The sequence below is a fragment of the Mus caroli genome, chromosome 13 (genome assembly GCF_900094665.2).
Source record: "Mus caroli chromosome 13, CAROLI_EIJ_v1.1, whole genome shotgun sequence".
NCBI classification, from domain to species: Eukaryota; Metazoa; Chordata; class Mammalia; order Rodentia; family Muridae; genus Mus; species Mus caroli.
Window position 1 is genome coordinate 16,565,395 of NC_034582.1, and position 27,640 is coordinate 16,593,034.

The following is a 27,640-nucleotide window of genomic DNA, read 5'->3' on the forward strand; positions in this document are numbered from 1 at the left end:
GGGGTGTCGGTGGCCTGGAGGGAGCGGTGGTGGTGGTAGTGGTGGTGGTGGTGGTGGTGGTGGTGGTGGAGGAGGAGGAGGAGGAGAAGGAGGAGGAGGAGGAGGTCTCTGTGCTATCCAGCCACGTAGTCCTGGCCCTCCTGGTTGGATACGAGATCGGCTATCAGTTCATCTGGATCAGAAGTCTGAAGGTTTGAACAGGCCAATGAGTATTGTCATCATCAAGGCATTTTTTGGAGGCTCCCATCGACAGCTCTGGTAGAGCTGCTCCAAGAAGATTTAGATGACTGTGTGTTGTACACTCTTCCTGCAAAGAAATGGCACAGGAGAGCACTCACAGCAGCCTTATACTTCTCACAGAATATTTCCAGCAGTGAGCACTATAGGACCCTCTTTGCAAGCTCAGTACTCAACCTGACTGAACTGGCTGCCCTTTGGCCTGATCTGGGAAAACTGAAAAAGATCTTGTACTTCCATGAAAACCAGTTGGTATATCCTGTCAAGAAATATCAGGAGAGAGATTTTCAATATGGATACAACCAAATTCTCTCATGTTTGGTGGCTGACACAGAGCCATCTGCCACAAACCTGTGGCGGCTTCAGATCTCCAATCCCTGCCACTAACCCAACTCAAATTAAATACAGATTCCTAGAGACGTTATGATGGTTACACATGTCCTCGGCATCACATGTAGAAGACTGTTCAAAAAAAAAAAAGAATCTGTGGCCTGTTGTATAACTGCACTCATGTATCCCATATGTGGTGCCACATTGAATTTCCGGTTGAATCCGTTTTTATCCTTTGTACTGGATGACATGGTGCCTGAATTCTTTCTTTCTACCGACACGATGGCAGCCAAACTGCAGCTTCAAACACTCACACTTGGCTGAGTTTCTACCTGGGTTGCTAGGTTATCATCGGAGCCATCTTGTGTCCTTAAAGGGCCATTGGGTCTAGAAAGAGGATCAGAATGCTACTGAACTAACTGGGCAGCCATCTCAAAGCTGCTGTAGGCAAAGGGCTGCTTTAGCACTTTTCTTTTAGCAAATTAATGACTCTCTGGCAAAGGAGTTTTTAAGTGAAGGTATTAATAAGGGATCTGGCAGGTATTCCCATGATTCACAGGGTTTCATTTGCATTTAATTAATCTTAAAGAAACTTGCAAGATAAACAGCTGTAATTCGGACAAACCTGGCAGACTCAGTGAGTGAAGTCCCTCTCATCCATAAAATGAACACGAGATACTTGTTTTAAAATTTGTTCCCTGTGGGTAAAAATAGAAAAATCAGAATGCTTATAACAAAACATAATTTGGTACAAAATTTTTCAAAAATACTTGCATCCAACTATAGATATATTCTTCTTGAGATAAGTCACTTATGATTCTTGATCTGTTTGTTGGTGTAAAGATGTTTTAAATGGCTGGATTGTAAAATACATTTTTAATAAACTGCCCGCTGCAATTTTAATTAACATTAAAAAAGAATTGCATTCTCGTTGAGCACCAGAGAACACACACGGGGAGGCAGCATGTGGAAGGACCTTCAGCTGGTGGTCAACCTGCTCCAGTGCCAAAGACTCTACACTGTGGAGAAATATTACCAATCCACAGAATGTAGTAGAATCTGCCCCAAAGGTTAAGGCAGAAAGTGGGAATAGATACAATGAAGACAGAGATAATAAACCGTTTGAATCTGTTTCAATGACCTACCAAACATGGAGAATTTTATGTTATCATGGGGATCTCACTCTGGACGCTTTTGGGCTCTCCATCCTTGGATTTCCATTGAAATAGTTCAAAAGAGACAAACACAATAGTGTAGCAGGTAGACAAGTGTACTGTAGAATAGAGTGGTGTGGAAATTTCTGGTATCTTTGGAGACTCAGTTATATCTTGTAATGTTTTTCTGGAAATTGTTTTATGAGATGATGTTTTTGTTGAAGCAGACAGGTGGGAGGGTGTTTTGCTGAGAACAGGCATGTGGTGTTTTTCTGGACGATGCCTGGAAAGGGGGCTTGTGATATTCTGCTACAGCGGTCTTTTGAGAGAACACATGATATTTGGAAAGGATACAAATATAACCCAACAGACAGTGAATGAGGTGGCATTGGCTCACCTTGCCACTCTGCTCGTCTTCATTGGGTTTTGTGGATGCTGATCTTCTCTGGCAACTCTGTTGCCTTGCCTTCTTTGCTGTCTTCACTGAGAATAGAACAATAGAACTTCTTGTGAAATTCCAGCAGCAAGAATCTCTTCTTTGAAGACTCCAATGATTGGCAGAGTCTCCTGTTTTTTTAATGGATTGAACTGACATAGTTGATTGATGAATGGTGTTTGTGCACGGATCAAGTTACCACTGCTGACACATGAACTGCTGGTATCCTGACATTGAAGATTGGAATTGCCCCAAAGAACTATTTTTAAACAGGTCCATGTTGGGTATTGGGCTATACACAGACAGTCTGGTCTCCAGTCGAGCTGAGATGTTGAACCCCAGGACCCGGTGTTGATAATTCACCAACATGGGATGGAAGGAGTTCTCTCATGTCTCCTGGAACCCTGGCTCCTGTAGAAGTTACGACCCCCTCAGCCCCCACAAGAGAAGCATGGTTAGTAGTCATGTAGGCAATGTCCCAAGCTTCTGACCTTCAGGCTAAACAACTCCCCAGTTACCTAGCAACAGCACACCATAAGAGGGGCTGTTTGGCTCCTCCTCACTCTCTTGCTCTCTTACTCTTACTCCCCTTACTCTCCTCTTTCCTCTCTCTTCCTCTCTCTCCCTCTTCCTCTCTAGCCTTTCCTCTCTCTCTCTCTCCCTCTCTCTCCTTTTCCCCTTTTTCTCTCCTCTTGACCATGGCCGGTCTCTCTCTCTCTTTTACCTTCACTCCTTTCTCCCTGCCTCTCTACAATAAAGCTCTAAAACCATAGACTGTCTCTGTTCATCAAGGCCTGCTGTGCATACTCTCACCTGCGTGGAAACCTAAGTCCTCTCTCACATAACCCCCGGGCTACAGGGTGTTGCCCTGGGGACCCGGGGCTCTGGTCGGAGGCTGCCCCTTGTCCACCCCCCATCGAGTGGGGTCAGTGGCTTAGATGCCTACCTGGGGCCGAGTGGAAAGCATCTGGCAGCCCTCCCTTGTCTGCCCAGAGCATAGGAAGCCGGGCGCAGGCTATCCTCTCTCCCCCTCTTTCCCCTATGCCTCCTTTTAGTTCCCACAGGTCCACATTCTATTTTGCCTATTAACCTTTCCTCTCCACTGCCTCTGGAGCCAGAAGGGAGGTTAAAGGGTTTAGGAATACTTATTAAAATAGGTTTTGAAAAATCTAAGCCTATCATAGAGGATAACACAGTCATAAGAGGTGAGAGTGGGCATGCTAAAGAGACCACTGTGTTAACCTATACAGTAGGAAAGCTATTTATAAAGTCTCTAGAACTGACACCCCTTTCTCCGAGGCATGTTTTCCCATTCAGGTAAATGACAGACTCATCTGGACCAAGTCTTATGAAGGGACAAAGTTGTATCTTTCTTCTTTACCAGAAAGTCTCTGGCTAGTTATCTGATAAAGTTTACATAGTCATTTATTAACAATGTTATATTCATAGCTGCAGAAATGTGACTTAAATATTATTCTTTTGACCAGTAACCAGAGTCTTGCTGTTTCAGTTCTTGATTATGAGGGGAAGGGGGGGGCATCTATTCCTAATACCATCTAGGCCTGCTAATATCTACCTTGTGTGAATTGATGTTCCTAAGGGAAGAAAGCAGCCACATTTGTGTTAGATCTACAAGACTTGATTGAATGATTAGAACTTAGGCAGTTGTGTAGAGTTTTAAAGTTGTAGGTCCAGAGACAAATTGTCTTTTGTTACATTTAGCTCTTTACAACCATTCATTGCCCACCCATGTGTCTTAATGTCCTTCTGCTATTTAGGTAAATCCCTTTGAAATGTACTAACAGATCACTTGGTTCCACCAATCAAAAGGCTAAGACTTTTTCAGATAGCTATAACCCACCTGTAGTGGCTGGCTTTGTGTGCCAACTTGACACAGGATGAAGTTATCACAGAGAAAGGAGTATCAGTTGAGAAATGCCTCCATGAGATCCAGCTGTAAGGCATTTTCTCAATTAGTGATAAAGGGGGAAGGGCCCCTTGTGGGTGATGCCATCCCTGGGCTGGTAGTTTTGGGTTCTATAAGAGAGCAGGCTGAGCAAGCCAGGGGAAGCAAGCCAGTAATGAACATCCCTCCAAGGCTTCTGCATCAGCTCCTGCTTCCTGATCTGCTTGAGTTCTAGTCCAGACTTCCTTTAGTGATGAACAGCAGTATGGAAGTGTAAGCTGAATAAACCCTTTCCTACCCAACTGGCTTCTTGGTCATGGTGTTTGTGTAGGAATAGAAACCCTGACTAAGACACCACCTACCTTACACTTCCACTAATTGTTTTTTTAAAGTTGTCTTGATTTACTACTTTCTTTTGTTCTGGTTATCTAAATCAATGTCCTAAGCCACACTCTACATATATTTTGCTCGATAATAAATTACTACTATCTTTGAGAGCTTGTGCTTGGTTTTTGGTTATCCTCGACATGTACATTAGCTAAGAACAGGGTGAGATTTGTTGTTGTTGTTGTTGTTGTTTTGTTTTCACTTCCAGAACACTGAATGTTCTGGTACATGATAAGAGCATTAACCACTATTCTTTTTCAGGGCTTTTTCTTTGGACTCTCCTTTTAAATTAAAAGAAACAAACAAACAAACTTTTTTTTTTAATTCTAGAAAAATGGTTGTGTTTATTGGGATACCATAGTTGCAAACATATTTAATTAGTACTGACTGCTTTGTTGAGTTTTTCTACCCAAGAAAGCTTATTGCCTCCTATTTATGTTCATATTTGGCTTTTAAAGAGTGTTTTAAAGTTATCCCCAAGTAAATGTGGCACATCTCTTGAGCTTTGAGTATTTTTGCTGTTACTTTTGTAGCTGTGGTCTTTTCATTCACACTCGTACTTATGAAGGCTGATTTTAGTGTTCATAATATCATGTTAACTTACTAAATTATCCTTTTAATACATTTTCTCCATTGACCAGAAGAATGTCTCTTTGAGACATCACTAATCTCAGAGATACTGAAACACAAACGCGAAACCAGACAAGGACGGGCAGGCTCACTATGCTTAGACAGAAAATCCCAACTTCTTTTGCCGGCGTAAGGACAAACCACTGAGTGGAACTCCGTGGCTCCCTAGAGTGGCTCTGGGAGCAACTGGGCTCCGCCGCTTCCGGCCTTTGTAGGAGTCCACGATGACTTCCGGTTCCTGGGAGGGCTGAATTCCCTTCCCTGCGCAGGAGCGACGCGGTGAGCGAGCTCTTGCTCCAGGCTGGGGGAGGGTGCTCCCTGTTACCTAGACTCCCGGCCTTAGAAAGATGTTTGGAACGTGGGGGAAAGGCCACCCGGGCTGCGCTGCGGCTGCCTATGGGTCCGCCTGGGGCGCGGAGCTGGCCCGGACCTAGGCACGCTGCAGAACTTGTTAGAGTCACAGAACTGGAGGGGCAGGAGAAAAGCAGAGCAACGTCCCCAACTTCTAACCTTTATGAGTGACTAAAGCCAGTTCGGGAGACTGTACTGTGTATATATGATTTGTGCCAGGTACGCAGAGAAAATTCAAAAGCAGCAAGGCAGGCGTACCGTACTCTTGTACTCTCCGTTATTTTTGGTGGTACTGTTAGTTGAACTTCCCACACACCAGGCAGCGTTTGCCCTGTCCCAATGCTATCTGCTCATTCCAAAATTTTTTGTTTATTTCAGTTAGTTGTGGTTTACTTTAGGAGTAAGTGGAGGTAAGTTTCTTCCCAAGCTTTACTCCCTGAAGTCCTGAAACGATTTGACATCTTTTTCACTTTTGTCTATTTTTGTGAAAGTCCATGTACAATCCAGTCAACACAGTAGATTAACCAGAGGGCAGCTTTTCAACTCTCGCACTTAACTCTTAGAATAGGCGGTATTTGCTTATTGTAGTTCCTGTTAGTAACGATGATTTACTTATTCCTTAGGTCCACTGGGTAAGAAAATTTACCAAGGAGTTATTACTTGAAAGACTGATATATCTTTTATATAGCTACGATGGCATCTACTAGTGATACCAAGATCTGTAAGAACCAGGATGGACTTTTGGAAATAAAAATGGAGGAAGAGTGTAAGTATACCACCAGACAAGATAGGAACCCACAAAAGAACACTTATAACAGAGACGTCTTCCGAAAATACTTCAGACAGTTTTGCTACCAGGAAACATCTGGACCCCGGGAGGCTCTGAGCCGGCTCCGCGAGCTCTGCAGACAGTGGCTGCGGCCGGATTTGAACAGCAAGGAGCAGATCCTGGAGCTGCTGGTGCTGGAGCAGTTCCTGATCATCCTGCCAGGGGAGCTGCAGGCCTGGGTGCAGGAGCAGAATCCGGAGAGTGTGGAGGAGGTGGTGACTGTGCTGGAGGATTTAGAGAGAGAGCTTGATGAACTAGGATACCGGGTAAGAAAAAAAAAGGGGGGGGGGTCCTCTTTCCTAAGCGCGACTGAATTTGTAGGCCAAAGTGAAGTATACCACTATTTTACAAAGCATATTGACATTTAGTTGGATCCAAAGGGGACTTTAGTGTCATGGGAATTTAGAGTTGAACTTGTATGTTGTACATCCTAGCCTTGGGCTTGTAATCTTCTTGTCTCATATCCTTGGTGCTGAGATTACAGGTATGCACGTCCACTCCTGTCTGGTCTTAGTTTAATTATTCCTTTCCATCATGGGGTTGTTTTATTTCCGTGCTAAGCTACAAAGTTCGATCTGATGCTTAGTTCAGACACACAAGGCATATACTACGAGTGAAGATACTAGAAGAAGAAGAAGGTATTAGATGGTGGTAATAGGGTGTGAAACAGCCTCTTGTAAAGACTATTATGTAATATAAACAAATAATTGAGAAATGGGTGTTGAGCTGGGTAGGAGCACATGCCTGTCAACTAGCACTCAGGTAACGGAAGCACATAGATTGGAGTTTGAGAACAATATGAGCTATATTGCAAGACCCTGTTCAAAAAGTAACAAGAATTGGGGATATGTTTCAGTGCTAGAGGACTTGCTTAGTATGTGCAAGGTCCTGTGTTTAACCCACGGTGCAGTGATAGCTATGTACACGGTTATGGGGCTGTTAATACTCCCAAGTAGAAACATTGGTGGAGGATACCCGCTGTTAATCCCTTTTTCTCCAGATCTGTTGGTGGACAGCAAGACTTCAGTGGTGTGAATTTGATGAATTCTTTACCAGTGCTAGGGTGGGACTTGCCACCCTGGTGTCTTAAGAAACCTTTCACCTGTGCTATAAGCAAGCTCAAGGAACTCTTGGTTGGCCAAGCTAGACTTAGCTGGGATCTTTATTTGGTTGGTCAGTGCCCTATCTGGAGTGAAAATAAGCTTGCTCACATTTCCCCAGGAAAAGTCATCCAACATATATCCACTGCCCTGATTTCTGAAGTAAACAGTTAAAAGGTGGAGGTGGAGGTCACTATCCTGAATGAGTGAGATATGGGAGCAGAATGGAGAGTTAGATGGGAGGGTCCATGTGGGGAATACATGCTTGAGGGATAGAAAGCCCATTTGTGTTGGAAACGAGAACTTTTGAGTAAGAAAGTGGAGATACAGTTTATGACATTGACCATAAACCCCTCAGTTTGAATTTTCTTCTAGTACAAAAAGCTCTAAATCTTTTCTCTATAGTCTAAGCTATAAAAAATTATATAAAAGAGGCAGAAGAAAGAATCATTTATAACCCTTTTTATCGTTGTCTTAACTGTGACAAGGCTGGTTTTCAACCAATGGTAATTCAGAGCCAAAGAGGCCGCTTGTCAGTTTATTAGAGAGATTTGGTTGTTATAAGTGATGAGCACAGGGATGATTCTACACGTCACATCAAACAAGCTAGCTTCAGACACCAATAAATGCATTTGCCGTGAGCATGTGAGAAGAGCTAAACTTGGGACATCACAGTACAAAGAGGATGAACCTGTGAAATAAAAGAAGTGCAATCTGGCATCCAGGTATAAAGTAAAAGGGAGAGAGAAAAGGAGCTAAAAAGTTTAAAACGGTCAATGAATTCACAGTTACATGTAAAAGAACTGATAATATCATTCTTGACAGAGTTAACGGCTGTAGGTGGCCATTCTGCAGGGGCTTTGTTTGAATGCACCAGTGAACATCATATACAAGCTATTCTGTAGATTCTAGTCTACTGAGAAGAGAGAGAGGAAAAAAGATGTCAGATGTTGATATCAAAAGCACAGAGAAAGGGGTAGTAAAGTAGTGAGGGTCACACCATTCAACAGACAGGTCACATCACAGGCCTTAAGTGTTGCCAGTATGTACAGGGTAGAGGTGAATTTGTAGAGAAGATGAAAGAATTAAAGATCTTATATACAGACTTAGAGACCATTATAGAGATATTACTTTTTGGCAAATGGAAAGTCAGTGTCTAGCTTTGAGCAGAAGAGAAATATAAAGTAAATTTTAAAATAATCACTCTGGTTGTTATATTGGGTAAATTCTACATGGTGGTGAGACCTGTAGGTCAAAAGTTGAGTTAATGGAAATCAATTTAGGAAGCTATACCTATTAACTAGGGATGCAGTCAGTTGTAAATCTCCCAGTGGGGATGCTGGAAACCCTATATCCTAGAAGAGCAGCAAATGTTCTTACCTACTGAGCTGTTCTTCAGCTCCTTCCTCCAGAATTCCTTTTTCCTCCTCTCTGCTTTCTTTCCATCTCTCCTTTCACCTCTTTCCCATCTCCATTTTTTGAGCACTAGGCAAAGATGTAAAAATAACAGGAAAGCAACAAAATTTAGCAGTATCAGGGTAAAGAAGGTTCCCTGGATTGGGTGACATTTTCAAATGACCTTGAAAAATGAGTGTGATTGAGACACGCTGATTGCTGTGAAAAAAGTCATCCGGGCTTGAGCAGGCAGGAGACTCTGTGAACCCTGTACTCTTTCTTGTTTGCTGCTCTTAGAGTGCTTCTCCCATTTCCCCCAGGCCTCAGTCCAAACTGAAGAACAAGCAACGTTTCAGGAGGCGAAGCCTTTGGCAGCAGAGCAGAAACCCAGTGTGTCCCTTCAGTTTGTCAAAGCCAAGCCTGGGTGTGAATTTGCAGACCGTGAAGCCCAGGAGGAGCAAGGTAAGGAAGGGGAAACACGGTGATAGGACCCCAGGGCTTGTTGGGTGCTTCCTGCTGCTTCTTGTTAAAAGTGGGAGGGCTGTCCAGAAATCTGATGCTCACGTGTTGACATGCATGTGGTTTGTCACCCTTTAGTCATCCACCCCCACCCCACCCCCTTCTTTCTTTAAACCCAGAACCTCATGCATGCTAGAAAAGCACTGTATCTCTCTAAGGTGCATCCACAGCCCCTTGTTCTTACAAAACGAGCAGTTTTCTAAATTCTGGCTTTATGTTGTGTAGGTTTACTTAATTTCATTCTTCTGATAGTTATAACCCCTTATTCTGACCTCTCTGCTACTTGTAGACTTTGATCTAATAAACAGTATTTTTGTCTTCCACTTGGACAGAAATAGTTCTTTTAGTAAATAAGTTTTTACATGATGTCTGCAGCTTCCTAGTTAGTCTGAGAAAAAAGAAATATTTACCTGACTGAAGGACAGTACAATGAACATGGCTGTAATGGTAAAGGTGGTGACCAGGTGGGGACTCACTGTCTTCCTCATTTCTTCTAACTCTGGTTTTTAATTTTTTAATAGGTAAACTGGTCTATGGTTTAAAAGAAGGATTTATAAAAGTTATCCAGTGAAGAACTTCTGTGCCATTTAATTCATCTATTCTCCCCACCCCCAACTCTGAAGTATATTGTCACTTTTTAAATTTTTTCATGTGTTCTTCTAGAGATTTTTTTTTTTAAGTAAACCTTTTCTTTTCCTTCACACTAAGATGGTAGACTTTTGTCCCTTCTATTTCTTAACAGCTGCTTAGCATTAAAAAGTATAGACAAGAGGCTGGCGAGATGGCTCTGTGGTTAAGAGCACTGACTGCTCTTCCAGAGGTCCTGAATTCAGTTTGCAGCAATCACATGGTGGCTCACAACCATCTGTAATGGGATCTGATGCCCTCTTCTGGTGTGTCTGAAGAGAGTGGCTGTGTGCTCATGTAAATCAATCAATCAATCAGTCAATCTTTAGAAAAAAGAATAGACAAAAGGACAAGGAAGGTTAGCCAGCTGCTCCTGATGACACTTCTCTTTGGCATTTTCTTATAACACATAGTGCTGCAATAACTAAGCACAGCATAAATTCCTATCTGCACCTGCCGAGAGTTATGTGCTGGAGAATGTTAGTAGTTATTGTGAAATTCCTTTCCAGTAACAATTTGGATAAATTCACACCAGCAATTTGAGATGTCCATTTTGTGAGTACAGTGTAGTACCAAACTAATTAGGTAAATACAGTGAGTGAAAAATTATACCTTATGCTGGCAAGATGGCTCAGCATGTTAAAGTCTGTGCTATACAAAGCCGTCAACCTGAATTTATCTCCAGAATCCACAGTAGGAGAAAATAAACTTCTAAAAGTTGTCCTCAGATTTCCAACCATGTGCCATGACATGTGCATACTCAAACAGAATAATAAAGGAATTAAAAAACTATATGTGCTATTTAGCTCATTTTTGCCTGGCGATGGAGTAGTATCTCTCTTGTGATAAGCATTGCATGTTTCCTTTCTTGAAAATCATATAGTTCCCCTCTGCCCAGTTTTCTCTTGCTTTACTATCTCTTTATTCATTTTGGGGGTGCATTATGTATTTGTTTCATCTTGTATCCTAATGTAGTTTTGTAGTTTGTAGTAGAAACTCTGAGATCTTATGTAATTTTCATCTGAATACTTTTATGTTACTGATCATAAGCTTCCATTTACTCCCTGGGGAGTAGGTAACATGCAGGCTGCTTTTTGTCGTTTCAGGTGTTGAGACTGGCAATGAGCCCAGGAACGTAACTCCAAAGCAAGGCGTCTGGGAAGGAATGGAAGCAGAGCAGAATGCAACTAGCAGATTAGCAAAGGATGCACTTGAGTGTGAAGAAGCTCGCGGCCCTGGAGAAGAGTCTTCCAGTGTTCCCCGTGAAGACAGCCAGCCTCTGCATAATGAAAATGGTGTGAATTCTTCTGAGAACTCAGACCACACTAAACACCAGAGCATCTGTCCAGGGAGAAAAGTGCACGGATGTGATGAGTGTGGAAAGAGCTTTACTCAGCACTCGCGCCTCATAGAGCACAAGAGAGTCCACACTGGAGACAGGCCCTACAGATGTGAATTATGTGGGAAAACTTTCCGATGGAGGACTGTTCTTATTCGACACAAGGTGGTCCACACTGGAGAGAAACCGTATAAATGTAACGAATGTGGCAGGGCTTTTGGCCAGTGGTCAGCGCTTAACCAACACCAGAGACTTCACTCGGGAGAAAAGCACTACCACTGTAACGAATGTGGCAAAGCCTTTTGCCAGAAAGCAGGCCTCTTTCACCATCTCAAGAGCCACAGAAGAAACAGACCTTATCAGTGTCTTCAGTGTAATAAAAGTTTTAATCGCCGTTCCACACTTTCTCAGCATCAAGGAGTTCACACTGGAGCAAAACCCTACGAATGCAATGACTGTGGGAAAGCTTTTGTTTATAACTCATCTCTTGCTACCCATCAGGAAACCCATCACAAGGAGAAACCCTTCACTCAAAGTGGTCCTACTCAGCAGCAGAGGAACCACACCAGGGAGAAGCCCTACAAGTGCAGTGTTTGTGGAAAAGCATTTATTCAAAAAATAAGTCTTCTAGAACACGAACAAATTCATACCGGAGAGAGACCGTATAAATGTGCTGAGGGCGGGAAGGCCTTTATTCAGATGTCAGAACTCACAGAACATTAGGGAACCCACACTGGGAAGGCCCTACAAGTGTGATGAATGTGGCAAGACCTTCAGACAGGAGTCAGAGCTTACTGAGCACTAGCGAATTCATTATAGAAGTGGTCCCTAAAAGTGTAATGGGTGTGGGGAATTGTTCACATAGAACTCAGCTCTTACTCATCATCAGACTGGTCATGAAAGCGCAAGTAGTCTGTGATGACTACAGGGAAGCTACCTCACTGGCTGATGAAGAGCATTGTATTTGTAATGCTTTGTGGTGACATTTCAGCCTTTGCTGCTACCAGACCATAAATATTTGATGAGCTCCCTCTGTATCCTGTCCTTTGTGTGTGGCTGTGGAGAAAGTCTAACTCCAGATTTCTTAGAACATTTACAACTTAGCCAGAGATGTGGAAGTCTACCATAGTTAAAGAGAAGGGCAGTGGAATTGATGCTCAGCGTGTTTTAGAATTAAAGTAGTAGAAAATATTTTTGAAGGACCGACTCCTTGTACACCTGCTCAGGAAAGATTTCTGAAATTATTTTTATTGAAAATAAGGGTTTGGTGGGTAGACCTGGAAGAGAAAAGGGAGAACACTTTTGGTGAAACAGGTGAGCAGAAGCAAGAGTGCAGGTAGTTGGAAGCCAGCCTACTAGAGAGTTGTTTTAAGTGTTTAGCTGATGGGCATTAGATGGAAATAGCTTGAGGACAGAGTAGGAGGATGGTCTAGGAATGCTAGCCAATGCTTGTGGTGCACTGACAGAGCACTCTCCTCATTTGTCTCTAAAATACCTCTAAGTACACATGTATTGTAGAAACGATATGGTCTTTCATACTTGTTTATCACAGCATATCTCAAGATGCTGAAGCAGGAGGATTAGGAGTTCAAGGCCTGCCTGAGCTACATGAAACCTAAAGAAAAAGAAAGCAGGAGGCTGGAGAGATGGCTCAGCAGTTAAGAGCACTTGTTGCTCTTGTAGATAACCCGGGTTTGGTTTCTGTCACCCACATGGTGATGGCTCAAAGCCATCTATAACTCTGGTCTAGGGCATCTGATTCCTCCTCCTGATCTGTAGGCATGAGGGACAAGTGTGTACGTACATGCAGGCAAACCACTCCTACACATAAATAGTGCAGATGACAGCTGTTATACCACAGGGAGGAAGACCAGAAACCAAGTTCTTGTATCTGGCTTCCAATCCAGTCTGTGACATCCACTATATCCCAACATGGGCAAACGTCAACATCACCTGTGGTGTTGTGTATTTAAAATGTCTGTGTGCACTAAATGAGGTCCTGGGTTCAATCTCAAACCTTTGAAGGTTTACCTGGTCATGGAAGTATTGTAGTCCCAGCCTTTCAGAAGACCAAGACTGGATGTCTTGCCAGCCTTGATTACACAGTAAAAACCTGTCTCTAAGTAAGTGTTCCTGTCCCACTCAACATGCTCAATATGTCCGAGGTGTCATTGTGACTCTTGATGAACAGGAACCAGATTCCTACAACATTTGTCCCCAGCTCCACAAGCTGAACACCATTAGGGCCAAACACTAGAATTTTGGTGTGGTCTTTCCATTCTTTCGAGTCTTACGTATTTTATGGCTGGGGAACGGGCGGGAGAGATGGCTCAGTGGTAGTTAAGAGCACTGGCTGCTCATTCTGAGGATGTGGGTTCATTTCCTAGCACCCACACGGCAGCTCAGACTGTCCATAACTCTAGTTCCAGGGCTCTGATACCCTACACAGACATGTATCCAGGTAGAACGTCAATGAACATAAAAATAAATTGTAAAAACAAACAACACCACCCCCCCCCACACACACACACACATATCTTAAGGTCTTTGTGTCCTAGTTCTGTTGAGATTCGGTGTAGCCTTTTAGTTCACATACTTTACTGAGTGCCTAAAAGATGTTGCTGCTCTCCAGTAGGAGGCTGCCACTCACCACCCTTGTGGTGTTGAGTCAGAACAACTGTTTTGGTTGAGAGCCTATGGTGATTTAATTAGTGAGTGGTTGGGCCACATGAAACGTGGCTCCTGGATCTTTTTTTTTTTTTTTTTTAATGATTTATTTACTTACCATATGTAATTACACTGTTGCTGTCTTCAGACTCTCCAGAAGAGGGAGTCAGATCTCATTACAAATGGTTGTGAACCACCATGTGGTTGCTGAGATTTGAACTCAGGACCTTTGGAAGAGCAGTTGGTGCTCTTATCTACTGAACCATCTCACCACCACCACTTCCTCCTGGATCATTTTTTAATGACTATTAAGATAGCTCATTATTTTCCTCTTTCTTACCTTGCCACACAAACTTGCTGTTTAAAACTTAATCTCAGCACAACTGCAGTCCACTCTTAACCCTCTGTCCAGCTAGTCGGTGGATTTCAGGTCATACATAGGGCAAAGGAGAAAAGAGAATTATTATCCCACTCTTTATTAGGTCTCCCCCCTGGTTAAAATAACACTTCCATCTCCCCAGTGCGTCTAACACAGTAGCATCACTAGGTTGTGAATTGAGTTCCTGTTTGAGGGAATACATTCTCCCATAGAAATGATAATGGGTTTAGTTTTATGATTTATGCTTCTTGTGTGCCACATTGGCTTTTGGTGTTGAAGCTAGTGTGACATTTTTAAAGATTTTTTGTCCTGTGTGTTTTTGGGTGATGCATGGCATATGTGTGGGAATAAGGACAACTTGGCAGCGTTTGAACTTCTGCCTTGGGATCAAGCTCAGGCTATCAGGCTTGGCAGCCAGGATCTTTACCAGCTAAGACATCTCACCAGCCTTTTCTCGATTTGAAAAACATTCTGTTCTCAGGCATCTCGAAGCAGATGAGCTGTTGAGAAATAACTCAGCTGGACCTGGTGGAGCTACTGAGGAGACTCATTCAGAAAGAAAGTTTAAGGCCAACCTGGGTGACTTAGAACTTGTCTCATGAAGAAAAAAAAAGTTTAAAAGAAAGAAAAGGATTGAAAATAGCTCAGTGTTGAAGTATTTTCTAAGTGTGTATCAGGCTTCACATTAAATCTCCAGTACTAAAAGCTAAAACTGTTTACTGCTTCAGGTCTTCCCTAACATGAACATCAGGGCTGCACAAGAAGAACAACTGGGCTTAGCAAAACCTGCATTTTTAACTGGCACTCGGGATCTCAGAGGAAGCCAGAGACCTGTAAGTGTGGAGCCTATTCTCTACTTGAGCTCACCCTGCCTCCTGCTAATCCCATGGAAACTCAAAGAGAATATCTTCCTTAGCAGGTTAATACTGGCAGTACTCTTCTACTCAGAATTCACAGATGTGCTACAGAAACAAACATCATAGTAGCAAAGCTGCCTTGCTTGCTGAAATGTGTCTCTTAGAAATGCTTTTTCAACTCCCGAGTCTTCACCATTTCTTGCTTTGCTTACCATATGCTGTCGCCATACAAATGTTCTTCCAGTTTCTTTTCTGCACATTATTCAACATAACTCCTAAATATTTTGTGTACAGACCTTGAGCAAAGACCAGAACAATGGAATACGTTACACCATGAGATATAGTTGGTAACTTAACTGTGAGAGCTTTGTTCTGGCTTCTTGCGCTTAAGAATACACAGTATCCCCAAAGGAGGGGCATGAAATTTCCACATATGTATCAAAAGAGATCAAGCATTGTTCAGAACGAAGACACAGTGGAATGTGGCTAGGTAAAGCCATATTGGCAACCCAGAGTCAGGGCCAAGTGGAGGATATGACAGATTAGAGGTGTGTGATTCAGGTGCTGCCACACAGCACAGAAAATGCCTTGAAGTGACCAGGACATGTTTTTGTAGCTATTGTTTGGTTGGAACCCCTGTCACCCCCTGCACAGGCTAATAAACCCCATCTGCTCTTTCTCCCCCAATCCCACCTGCAAGGAGAAAACTCGAACCAACCATGTCATGTCTCTGCAGCAACCCACCCAAGAGTGCCCACCCGGGGCTCAGGGTTTTTGTTGTTGTTTGTTTTTGTTTTAATCATATTCTGGCACACGCCCAGCTAACGTCATCACCCGGCGCCCGAGACCTATAAAACCCCCTTGCTTTATGCGATGAGTGACTTCATTGATCAGTGAATGCGACTGAGAGCTGCCTCTCAATAAACCTGCCTTTATACTTTGATTAGGCTTGAACTGGCATATTGCGTCGGAGGAGAAACCTATTAATTATGTAGCCCAGGGTGTTCTCTGATTTTTGACAGCCCTCCTACCTCAGCCTTCTAATTGCTAGGATTACAGATAAGAGGCATGGTGCCTGATTCCCTTTGCATCTTTGTGCAGATTTTTAAATGCACAGCAGGAAGCAGAGAGGAACGGAAGAGGAACAGCGTGAGGCCAAGGTGTAAGTAGTGCAGGCGGTAATTCATCAGTCTGGTAGAAGTAACTGCTCCAAGTTTTTGATTTTTCTTTTTTTATAATAATTCATATTAAGACATTTTATGGTAGAGTACATGGACTGCTTGGCAGAGCTGAGCCTCTAAAGCAGTGGAAAGAAGTAAGCTTAAACGTGGGCTGAGATTGAATTCTACCTACTCAAAGCCACACAGTACACGGTAGGGTCATGTTTGAACACAAGCAGCTGTGTTCCAGAGCATATATTTTTAAGCTCCTACACACGATGCTTATTTCAGTTGGACAAACCATGAGTTGCAGTAGTATTCAGGACCCTGAATAATTGTCTCTCGTCATTTTTAATTCCTTTTAGTCTTAATGGGAAAGCGCAGACACAGGTCCATCTAAACCCCTCAATATTATGGTATCATCTACCATAGTAAATCTTGTGTGATTTGGGCAGTGTCCCATGAACAGCCCGATTGGTGATCTGGACAATGAAGATTTACAGAAAACATTCTTCCTCAAAGGTGAGATCTCATTTAAGGACCAGCCTTTAGCCTAGAACCGCGATTCAGACTCTGCCTTTCTATCATTAAAAAAAAAAAAAAAAGCATTGTGTTTTCAATACATGTCCTCTTTAGAGAGATGTCCGCAGATGATGTTAATTAACTAAGCGTGTCTGTTGTGAGGATTCTTTCTGAAATTATTTTATAGCGTAGCACTTACCGGAAAGGGGACACATGGTGCATCACTGTGACTCCAGCACCCAGGAGGCTGAGGCATGAGGCTCATTGGAACTCAGTATTGTAAGACTAGCCTGATCAATATGACTTCCATCTCAAAACAGGGAGATAAAAGTATGTGTTCATAAAACGGCCTCTAGTCTTGGGAGGCAGAAGTTGCTTGCTCGTCTTGGATTTGTTCCCAGCACTGAAAAGAACATTTTCATCTGCTCTGGTTTTACCTCTCAGGCCAGAGGCTGCTCCATTAACTCTACTGGGAAGTTCCTATGCTACAGCTCCTCCAAAAGCCCGGTGTACTGTTTTATCTCTTCCAGATGTTTCTCAGGATGATTGCTAGGGTCTCCTTGCGTGCGTGTGTGTGTGTGTGTGTGTGTATAATTATTAATATACAATATCATATATAATACATTAATAAATAAGCAATATATTAAATATATTTAGTTAAGATTAATATCTAATTATATCTAATAGATATAATGCTATATCTAATATATATGTTATACAAAGAGTACATATTTGTGAATGTTCTGTGTTATCTATAACTTTCATTAGCTTACCTTGTAAGAGCATCATTTGGAACCTCCACTTTTCCTTTGATTGCAGGGGAATTTTTTATACACACTATGATTTTTTTTGTGTATCTGAAAAAAAAAAAAAGCTGCCAGGGGAAGGATGGTGCTTGAAGTCTCAGGATACTAGAACAGTTGAGAAAAATGTCTGGCTTCCTTCTTTGGTAAAAGGAAAGTTGGGTTTATTTGGGAGACGTGATGTGATTCACCTAGCATTGGGTTGTAGACACAGGACAAAGAATCTACTGAACAGTTATGTGAGCAGATGAACCCGTTGGCACCTTTGTCCATTCATTGGTTAGCACAATGTGATAGGACCGACCTCCATGACTAAATTCATGGAACATGCTTGCATGGATGTTATGCAGGTGCCTAGCGCTGAGCTCCACTCCCGCTCCTTGTGTTCTTTAAACAAAAGTTGCTGCCATCAGCTTATTTCTACCATTCTTTTCACTGTCACTTATGTGAGATTGTCTAAGGTAGGACATTTATAGGAGAGGTTATAGTCTGTCTCTGAGGCTTTACTAACCATTAGACAGTAATAGACTCTAGCAGCCAGGTCCCATGTCATTGCCCTTATTTCAGGACGATGATGATGGAACAAGAAATGTTGCACACATAGTACCTCAGAATCGAACTTTCCATATCCAAATGACGACCCGCCACAGAACAGCTCTCAGTGCTTAAGAGCACTTCTTGCTCTTGCAGAAAACTGGTACCCATATGGAGGCTCACAACAGCCTGTTTGTAACTTGGTTTGGGGGAGATTGTATGCCCTCTGCTAGAATTCTAGTGTGTCTTTGCAGTGTGTACATTCTCTGTATGGATAAAGTAAAATAAATCTTTTTTAAGTTTCTAGTTTCTCATCATTATGGTAATTGGCTAATCTACAAAGCATGTGTATCTTTAAACATACTAGTTTGCATTTTTTCCACATTAAAAACTCTTTTATGTGGTAGCTTAGACCTATAATCTCATATGCAGGAGAGTTGTGTGAATTTAAGGGTAGCCTAGGCTACATAGGAAGCATCTTTGAAATACTGGGTCTACAATATTATGATTATTTAATAACTATCCTGCTACTTTATTGATTAGGAAAATATATAAAAATCCAGTCATTCTTATCAGCAATTATATGACCCCAGCAAGGACTTACTGACCACCTTATTGAATTCATATCATTTCAGCAGCCAGAGTAAATTATCTATTCACGTATTAAGTAAATATCTCAGGAATCAGATATGTCATACGTATTCCACAGTAGAAATGGTGCACAGCCAGCCAGCTCTTGACAACATGAAACAGACACATTTCTGTACTAGTACAGCCAGATGCCCTAATGGTTTGATGTAAAACAAGGAAATTCTGAAAGTTGGAGGGAAGAAGGCAGATGGGAGACTCCAAAAAACATGAGTGGGTTGAGAGTTTTGTTTTGCCACATTCATCCTGTAGTATTGGTGCAGATCATAGAAGTGCTACATAAGCTGGGAGTTCCAGATCTTACAGCGGAATTAACCCAGTTACTATATTTAAAAATGTTTTATGCATATAAACGTTTGCCTACATGTGTATCTCTGCAGCCACATGTGTGCTGATGCTGTAGAAATCATAAACAAGCATCTGATCCCCTGGAACTTGAATTATAAGTTGTTTACAAACTGCCCTGTGAGTGCTGGAAACTAATTCCTAGTCCTCTGCAAGCCATCTCTTCTGGTTTGGCTACTGTATTTTTAATATGAATGATTTTTAAAGTGGGGGTGGGGACGTGTTTACGTGCGTGAGTAAATGTACATGTATATTTGGGTACCCATAGAGACCAGAAGAGGGTAGTAGATTCCTTGAAGTTGATAGCTGGAATTACAGGTGGTTGTGTGTGGGAACTAATGGGGCCAGGGGAAAGAGGGGGAGGGAGGATAGCCCATGCCCGGCCAGAGTACCTCCTATGCTCTGGGCAGATGGACACGGGAGGGCTGCCAGACGCTTTCCACTTGGCCCCGGCTGGGCATCTAAGCCACTGACCCCACTCGATGGGGGTTGAACAAGGAGCAGCCCCCAACCGGGGGCCCTGGGGCGACAACCAGTAGTCCTGGGGTTATGGTTTTACAGCTTTATTGTAGAAAGGCAGGGAGAAAGAGAAAAGGTGGAAAGAGAGAGAGAGAGAGAGAGAGAGAGAGACAGAGAGAGAGAGAGAGAGACCGGCCATGGCCAAGAGGAGAGAAGACGGAGAGAGGGAGAGAGGGAGGGAGAGGGAGAGGGAGAGGGAGAGGGAGAGGGAGAGGGAGAGGGAGAGGGAGAGGGAGAGGGAGAGGAAAGGCTAGAGAGGGAGAGTGAGAGGAGAGGAGTGGAAAGAGGAGAGTAAGGGGAGTAAGAACAAAAAAGTGAAGAGGGGCCAAACAGTTCCTCTTATGGTATGCTGTTATCTTTGAGGAGCAGTTTAGCCTGAAGGTCAGAAGCTTGGGACATTGTCTACATGGCTGCTAACCATGCTTCTCTTGTGGGGGCTGAGGGGCGGTAATTTTGACAGGAGCCAGAGTTCCAGGAGCATGAAGGAATGCCTACTGTCCCATGTAGGTGAATTATCACCACTGGGTCCCGAGTTCAGCTCTCAACTGGAAACCAGGCAGACTGGAAACCAGACTGTCTGTGCATAGCCCAATGTCCCAGAGTTGTGTACCTCTTAATGTGGGTGCTGGGAATTGAACTTAGGTCCTCTGTAAGAGCAGCAAAAACTCAAGTGCCAAGGTTTCTCCAGTCTCCTATTTTTACAATTCTAAAAAGTCTCAATTTGAGTCGCCCCCCCCCCCCCCGCCCGCCAAGACTTTTGTTTCAAATATTTTAAATACTCCCAGAAAAATTTTTAGGATACATTTTTGAGAGCCTGTTTTTGTTTGTCTTTTATAACAAGATGTATTTATTTAACTTTATGCATACATGTGTGAATCTGCATGTGTGTATGTGTACCCCTTGTGTGTCTGGTTCCCACGGAGATCAGAAGAGGACAACAGTTCCTCTGGAACCGGAGTTACGAAACCTGTGCAAGAACAGCAAGTGCTTTTAACCAGGGAGCTTTCTCTCCAGTCTCTTTGTTTGTTTTGTTGTTGTTGTTTTTGGGAAAGGATTGTAAGAACCATGTGCTGGCTGCCAACATGGTGCAGAATTGAGGATGCCCTTGAAACCTGAACCCTCCTGAATCTGCTTCCTGAGTGCTAGGATTACAGGCAGGAGCTACCACATCCAGTTTCGGGTTGTTTTTGTTTTGTTTTGTTTTGTTTTGTTTTGTTTTGTTTTGTTTTGTTTTGCTTTGCTTTCTCCTTGATTTAAAAAAGTATTTAGGACTAGGGTAGCTAGGGTGTAGCTCAGTGGTAGAATACTTGCCTAAAATACACAAGACCCTAGATTCAATCCCCAGTGCTCTAAAAAGTATCCTGACTGTGACAATATTTGGATATTTCACTACTCCATTTCAGCAGACTTCCTCTATATACCAATCTCAGTAATTAACAGACCAGCTGGACAGAAAATGAGCCATGATACTGTGATGGTTTATATATGCTCGGCCCAGGGAGTGGCACTATTGGAGTAGGTGTGTCACTGTGGGTGTGGGCTATAAGACCCTCATCTTATCTGCTTGGAAGCCAGTATTCTGCTAGCAGCCTTCAGATGAAGATCTAAAACTCTCAGCTCAGTCTGCACCGTGCCTGCCTGGACACTGCCATGCTCCCGCCTTGATGAAACTGGACTGACCCTCTGAACCTGTAAGTCAGCCCCAACTAAATGTTGTTTTTATAAGAGTTGCCTTGGTCATGGTGTATGTTCAAAGAAGTAAGATCATAACAGAAGTAAAGAATGCTATTAACCTTCCAGGAAATATATAGGAAAGAGTAACAAAGAGGTGCTGTATGTTGAACCATATAATAAACCAAAAAACCAAGCAAAACAGGAATTGAAATCACAGTTGATTACAGTGAAACAAGACTACAGAAATAAAATGGGAAACTCATGCATATTTATAAGCTAAGAAGACTACGTCTAAATAATGCCTGAGTCAATGAAAAAGCCTCTCACAGGAAAACTATTCCTAAACAAACGTAAAACTCAATGGATTGCAATATGTAAGGCAAGGTTAAAGACTGCTTGGGGTGGGGGTAGTCAGCAGGATTGCTCAGTGGATAAAAAACATTTGCCATCAGGCCTGACACCTAATTTTGAATACTTGAACCCATACAGTAGAAGAAAATACTTGAATTCCTCAAGTTGCCCTCTGGCTTCTGCTCATATGTGCTGTGGCACACATGCATATATACCCCCACACAAAATGCTATCTAAATTAATTTTTCACTATTTTTAAGTTGTGTGTGTGTGTTTAAGTTATATGTGTGTCAGTGTAGTTTTCTGGAGAGGCCAGAGGAAGGTGTCAGGTTCTCTGGATTTAGAATTACACATAGTAATGAGCTACCTTATGTGGGTGCTACGAATTGAACTCAGGTCCCTTGAAGTCTTAACTACTAATGCATCTCTTCATCTCTGAAACTTTTGCTGGGAGAGACAATAGAACACTGAATATTTGTATTAGAAAATTCTAATCTCTATAAGTTCCTGTATCAATAAACAAAATGACCAATGGCACAATAAACATTAGGTAGCACAAAGAATGAAATGATAAGTATTTGTGAACCATGTCTGAATGCTTGTATCTAAAGTGTAAAAGAATTTACCAGATAACTGTTAACAAGTTATTTAGATATAAACAAAAGCTGTAAACACATCCTTCACGGCAGAGTGTATGCCCGACAAGTTGTCATTTTTGGAATCATTCATTCATACATTTCACCTCCTATGCACTGTCACAAGGTTGCCTGAAATCTTCCTCTTTGCAAGTTTTTTCCTAACGACTTATCAACTGAGTTCACATGAGAGGGGGAGAGGGGAGAGAAGAGAGATTTGTGCAATCACTGCATTAAACAGCAACTGTCAGATGATGTTGTTGTGCCCTGAGCAGGAATGTAGACAGAGCAGATCAGGAGTCCTGTGAGGTGGTGGTCCTACACAGCTCTTACCCTTAAAGTGGCTGAAACTAGGTCAGAAGACAGAGATCCAAGGCAACAGGATCACACCCATACCAACAAGCACAGATTTGTACTAATATTCCCTTTAAATAGGAAGCCAGATGTGATGTATGCCTGTCATTGCACTTGGGAGGCTGAGACTGGTGGATTACAAATTCAAGACCAGCTTAGGCTTTATAGCAGATCCTGTCTCAAAACAAAACAAAACAACCACATAGTTTCAACAAACATATTGAAAATTAAGATGTTAGAGAACTGAATTAATTATACTGTTGGTGAGTTAACCTCCAAGCAGAAAAACATACTATTGGATCAAGGAGACTTTTTTTCATATCCTGTAAACTACCAATGAAATATGGTACAACCAAAGGAAAGGACTTCTTCCTTTTTCCCACCAGTTAGCCAAGATTATGTTCTACCAAATCCCAGGGAACTGTCATAGACCTCTCCTATCTGTCTGCATCTTTTTTTCCAAAAGAGCATTGTGATACTACTGCCCCATGTTTGGCATCACATTTATAAGAGAAATGCTGATATTAAGTCATAAGGAAATAGACCTTCTCTGGGTTGAAAGTTACCCTAGAGTAAAACCTTAAATCTTGAGTCCCTTTCTTACAGTACATTAAATTCTCTAAGGGTAAGAGGGAGGGAGGGAGAAAGAAAGGGAGGAAAAGAGGGTGAGAATTATAAAAAGACTGGCTTACACAGTAAGAGGCTGGATAATTAAATAATGATTTATACACTGGGGAGGTAAAAAAAAAAAAAAAAAAAAAAAAAAAATTTAGAAAAAAAAAAAAAAAAAAAAAAAAAAAACCAGCTCCCAGTCTAAGAAGTTGGGTGCCTTAGTAGTTCCAATCCAGTCAGGAATTCACTTAAGAGTTAGTGGTGGGCTGGTGAGATAGCTCATCTGTTAAGAGCGCTGAGTGCTCTTCCGGAGGTCATGAGTTCAAATCCCAGCAACCACATGGTGGCTCACAACCCTCTGTAACAAGATCTGACTCCCTCTTCTGGTGTGTCTGAAGATAGCTACAGTGTACTCATATAATAATAAATAAATCTTTAAAAAAGAAAAAAAAAGAGTTAGTGGCATTGAGGCTGCATTGAAAGGTTGTAGATGTTGGACCTTGATTTCAGTATTAAAGTCACTGTAACCATTTGAATGAGAAATGTTGCCCAGAGGTTCAGGTATTCGGACACTTTGGTCCTCAGTTGGTGGAGTTACTTTTCTATTACTGTTATAAATCACCATAGCCAAGGCAAGCATAACCTAGGAAGAGTTTCTTTTAGACTTACAGCTCAGAAGGCTAAGAGTCCATTACCATCATGGTAGAGAGCTGTGGCAGCAAGCACCAGGCATAGTGATGGAGCTGAACCACAAGCAGGAATCAAGTGAACAGAATAGTCCATGGCTTTAAACTCTCATCTGCCAATATACAGCAACATGCTATTTCCAGCATAGCCATACATCCTGACACTCCCCAGATAGCTCCTAAATGAGGAGCAATTATTAGATGCATTGCTATGGGGAACATCACATTCAAACCTCCACCATGTACTGTTTAGGAAGGGTGTGGAACCTCTAGAAGGTGGAGCCTTGCTGGAGGAAGTACAACACTGGAGGCAGACTTCGAGAGTGTATAGCCCTGCCTCAGTTACAGTTAACTCTCTGTTTCGTGAATGTGTTTGAAGATGTGATCTCTCAGCTTCTTGCTCCAGCTGCCTCCTACCATGCCTTTCCCACCATTACAGGCTCTCCCTCTGGAATTATAAGCCATATAAACTCTCTTACATTTATACAAAGGAATATTACTCATTCACTAAAAGTGAAATGAAATTCTCAGGTAAATGGGTGGAGCTAGAAAAAAAATCAAACTGAGTGAGATAAATCAGACCCAGAAAGAGAAGTGGCGTCTATCTACTTATACATGGATATTGGCTGTTAAATCATAGATAAGCAATTTACAACCTATGTAACTACAGAGGTTAGGTAGAGAGTGAGAGACTATAGGGGAATCTCACTAGGAAGGGGAAATAAAATTGATAGTTATGGATGGATGAGGTAGAGGGACTGGAATGGGAGAATCAAAGGGGGGGGGGGGGAGGGGAAAAAGGATAAGGGAGAGAATATGGGGAGGGACAGCAAAGGATCGTTTGAGGGGTCCTATAGAAGCCCAATACAGTAGAACCTTTTTATAATACATACATACATACACACACACATATAATATGATCTAAATAAATGGCCAAATAATGGGGAAGACAGAGCCCCAATTGGTCATCTTCTGTCACCAAATGAAGCTTTCAATGCTAAAAATAGATTACATCTAATTGAGTTATTAGTCAAAGGGGCCCCATGGGAACCCCCAAGTAACCCAAGCTATTTCCAAGGTTATTGATCATACAAACTTATGGTTAAGGCCTTATTGCTGAAGAGGATTCTTACACAATTCATTGTACATGGAGAAGTGGCCTACCTAGAGCCATCCCTCGTATGGACTAGTTCATAGTACTAGAATGCCGGGAGCCATGGTCTCAGTCACGGCCTTGTGGAAAACTTCTAGCTCACATAAACAGCCCTGAGAGAACATTTGTGGTCAAAATAGGAAGAATATTTGTGGGTGAAGAGGGCACTGTGACCGTTGGTTCCAGGAGCTGAAGATTGCCACCTGACCTTCAGAAAGCCCCTTCCCTCGAAGCTTCCTTTTTCTTATGCTTATATTGCCACCCCTGAATAAAGTTTTTCAGAGCTTGATCAGGCAACTGTCTTGCTCTCATTCTTTGTGTCTCTTGTCCCTCTCATTCTCTCTCCCCTGCTCTAGGTCCCTGCTGATTATCCCTGCAGGTTGGGGCACTAGAAAGTACTTTACACCCTACCAAACGACAAAGGTAAATATCAGCCCAGCTATGAACCCTTCCATCTATAAGAGTGTTTTACAAAATATGCAGTGCAATGATGGTTGTGATGGTTTGAATAGGTATGGCATCAACAGATTCGTATGTTTGAATGATTAGAGCATAGAGAGTAGCACTATTAGAAGGTGTGGCCTTGTTGGAGGACATGTGTCACTGGGGAGTTGGATTTTGAGGTCTTATATATCCTTAAGCTACACCCAGTGTGTATACAGACTCCTCCTTGCTGCCTGTGCATCAAGAGGTAGAACCCTCAGCTCCTTCTCCAGTACCATTTCTGCCTGGGCACTGCCATGCTTCCCACCATGGTGATAATGAACTAAACCTCTGAAACAGTAAGCCAGCCCCAATATTTTTCTTTAAAAGAGTTGCCTTGGCCATCATATCTCTTCACAACAATGAAACCCAAACAAAGATAGTGGAACAAAGCTTGTGGGAGTAACCAACCAATATCTGACTTGATTTATGACCCCTTTCATGAGATAGGACCCATACCTAATGCTGCTTGGGTCACCAAGAACCTGATACTAAATAGCTCAGAGACCTAGAGTAAAACCAACAGCAGCAGAACTGTTCTACTAAAAGAACATAGCAATAGAATGATTCCTATTGACATTCTGCCATACTCATACATCTGTGCCTTGCTCAGCCATCATCAGAGAAGCTTTCTTCCCCAGCAGATGGGAACAAATACAGAGACCCACAGCCAGGCAATATGCAGGGTGACCTTGGCTTGGAATACTCAGCCCTAAATGGGATGTCTTCATCAAATCTCTCCCCTCAGGGTTCATCATCACAGGTTGTCTCAAAGTGTGTGGTAGCATCATAGGTGGGAGAAATGAAGATCTGACTATCTGTTTCCAAATCTTTAGGTACAAAGAGGTCACTGATGCTGACAAATTCCTGTTCAGTTTGTTCCAAGAGCTCCAAAGCCAGTCTGATTTCTTTCTCTGGTTCCTTGGTCTCCACGGTTGTACTTACAATGGCAATATACTTGCCCTGTGCTGCCATATTATGTGCAAAGAAGATCATGCAAACATAGATATCTGACTTGCGGTTGACTTGGTCCTGTGGAATGGTGATCTGGCAGGAGTTAGCATCGTTGGTGTTCTTGATAGGGTGGCTAAGGATACAGATCACTCTGGTTACCTGGCCCACTTGTTCAACCCGATCTTTTACATAGCTGGGATCACAGATGAGCTGTTTACAGCGAGCAATCTCTCCTTCAGATATTATGCCAACCACTTTTCCATTTTGCACAATGATTTCTTCAATTGGTTTATTCAACATGTAGGTACCTCCATATATAGCACTTAACCTTGCAAATCCTTGCAGCAATTCTCTAAGACCATAAAGCTGATAGAGGTATGGGCTTTTACCATATCTTCCCAAAGACTCGCTGTAAAGTTTAATTCTATTAATGGTTTCACAACACAGCTGATCTAAGTAGTCATCAGTTCTGTACAGTGCAAGAGAATGGCCAGTAAAGTCTATAACATCTTGGCCCAAATCAAACTTCTTATACACATCTCTCATGGAGGTCTTCTTAGGATCAACACCCTCGAAAGTTCTAGGATCTTTTTCATCAAAGTTGGCAACATAAACCAGGAACTTCCTGAAGCAGCATTTCTCAAACAGTCCCATTAAGCTAGATGCAGGGCTTCTGCTTCAGTGGAAGGAACCATGTAGATTTTTCCTCGCTTGTAGACAAAGCTTCCCTCAATCACTTTGAAGTCCATGTAACCAGTGACCTCTGTGAAAAGCAGCATCTTCACCAACTGACCATTGGCCATAAGGAACTTGGGAATTAAGTCAACATTCCAGTCTCTTCCTCTCCCCATTGATGCTGGCGTTTGTCCTGGTAATTTAAATCTTTGTATAAATCTTCCAGCGTGTTATAGATGCACTTTCTCCTCCATAGTATGGATTCTGATCCATATGAAGAACCTTCTTTCCATTTACTGACATTATCCCCGACAGGATACATTCCGTCAGGCCGGTGCCCAGCACAATTATGTCGTATTCCTCATTCATGGCGGGGATGGGGGGTGGAG

General features: G+C 42.4%; 1 protein-coding gene and 1 pseudogene across 3 annotated transcripts; one reads left to right on the forward strand and one right to left on the reverse strand.

Moving 5' to 3' along the window:
* Positions 1 to 5,311: 5,311 nt before the first annotated feature.
* Positions 5,312 to 12,273, forward strand: Zscan12 (zinc finger and SCAN domain containing 12). 2 transcript variants are annotated; one of them, XM_029468668.1, is made up of 4 exons: positions 5,312 to 5,359; positions 6,055 to 6,526; positions 9,076 to 9,217; positions 11,008 to 12,273. In XM_029468668.1, exons 2-4 carry the CDS (start codon positions 6,125 to 6,127, stop codon positions 11,961 to 11,963), a joined length of 1,500 nt encoding a protein of 499 aa, XP_029324528.1. In that variant the 5' UTR covers positions 5,312 to 5,359; positions 6,055 to 6,124; the 3' UTR covers positions 11,964 to 12,273. The 2 variants fall into 2 exon arrangements, with proteins under 2 accessions (XP_029324528.1, XP_021036716.1); XM_021181057.2 differs by having other exon boundaries at positions 5,336 to 5,650.
* Positions 12,274 to 26,328: 14,055 nt separating this feature from the next.
* LOC110308638 lies at positions 26,329 to 27,620 on the reverse strand (annotated as a pseudogene). The gene has a single exon (XR_002379585.2). The product of XR_002379585.2 is annotated as a rab GDP dissociation inhibitor beta pseudogene (transcript).
* Between the last annotated feature and the right edge of the window lie 20 nt (positions 27,621 to 27,640).

Coding starts and splice junctions, on each gene's coding strand:
- Zscan12 (XM_029468668.1), top strand. CDS start 6,125: ATGGCATCTACTAGTGATACCAAGATCTGTAAGAACCAGGATGGACTT. Junction 6,527..9,075: donor TTGATGAACTAGGATACCGG/GTAAGAAAAAAA, acceptor CATTTCCCCCAG/GCCTCAGTCCAAACTGAAGA. Junction 9,218..11,007: donor TGAAGCCCAGGAGGAGCAAG/GTAAGGAAGGGG, acceptor TTGTCGTTTCAG/GTGTTGAGACTGGCAATGAG.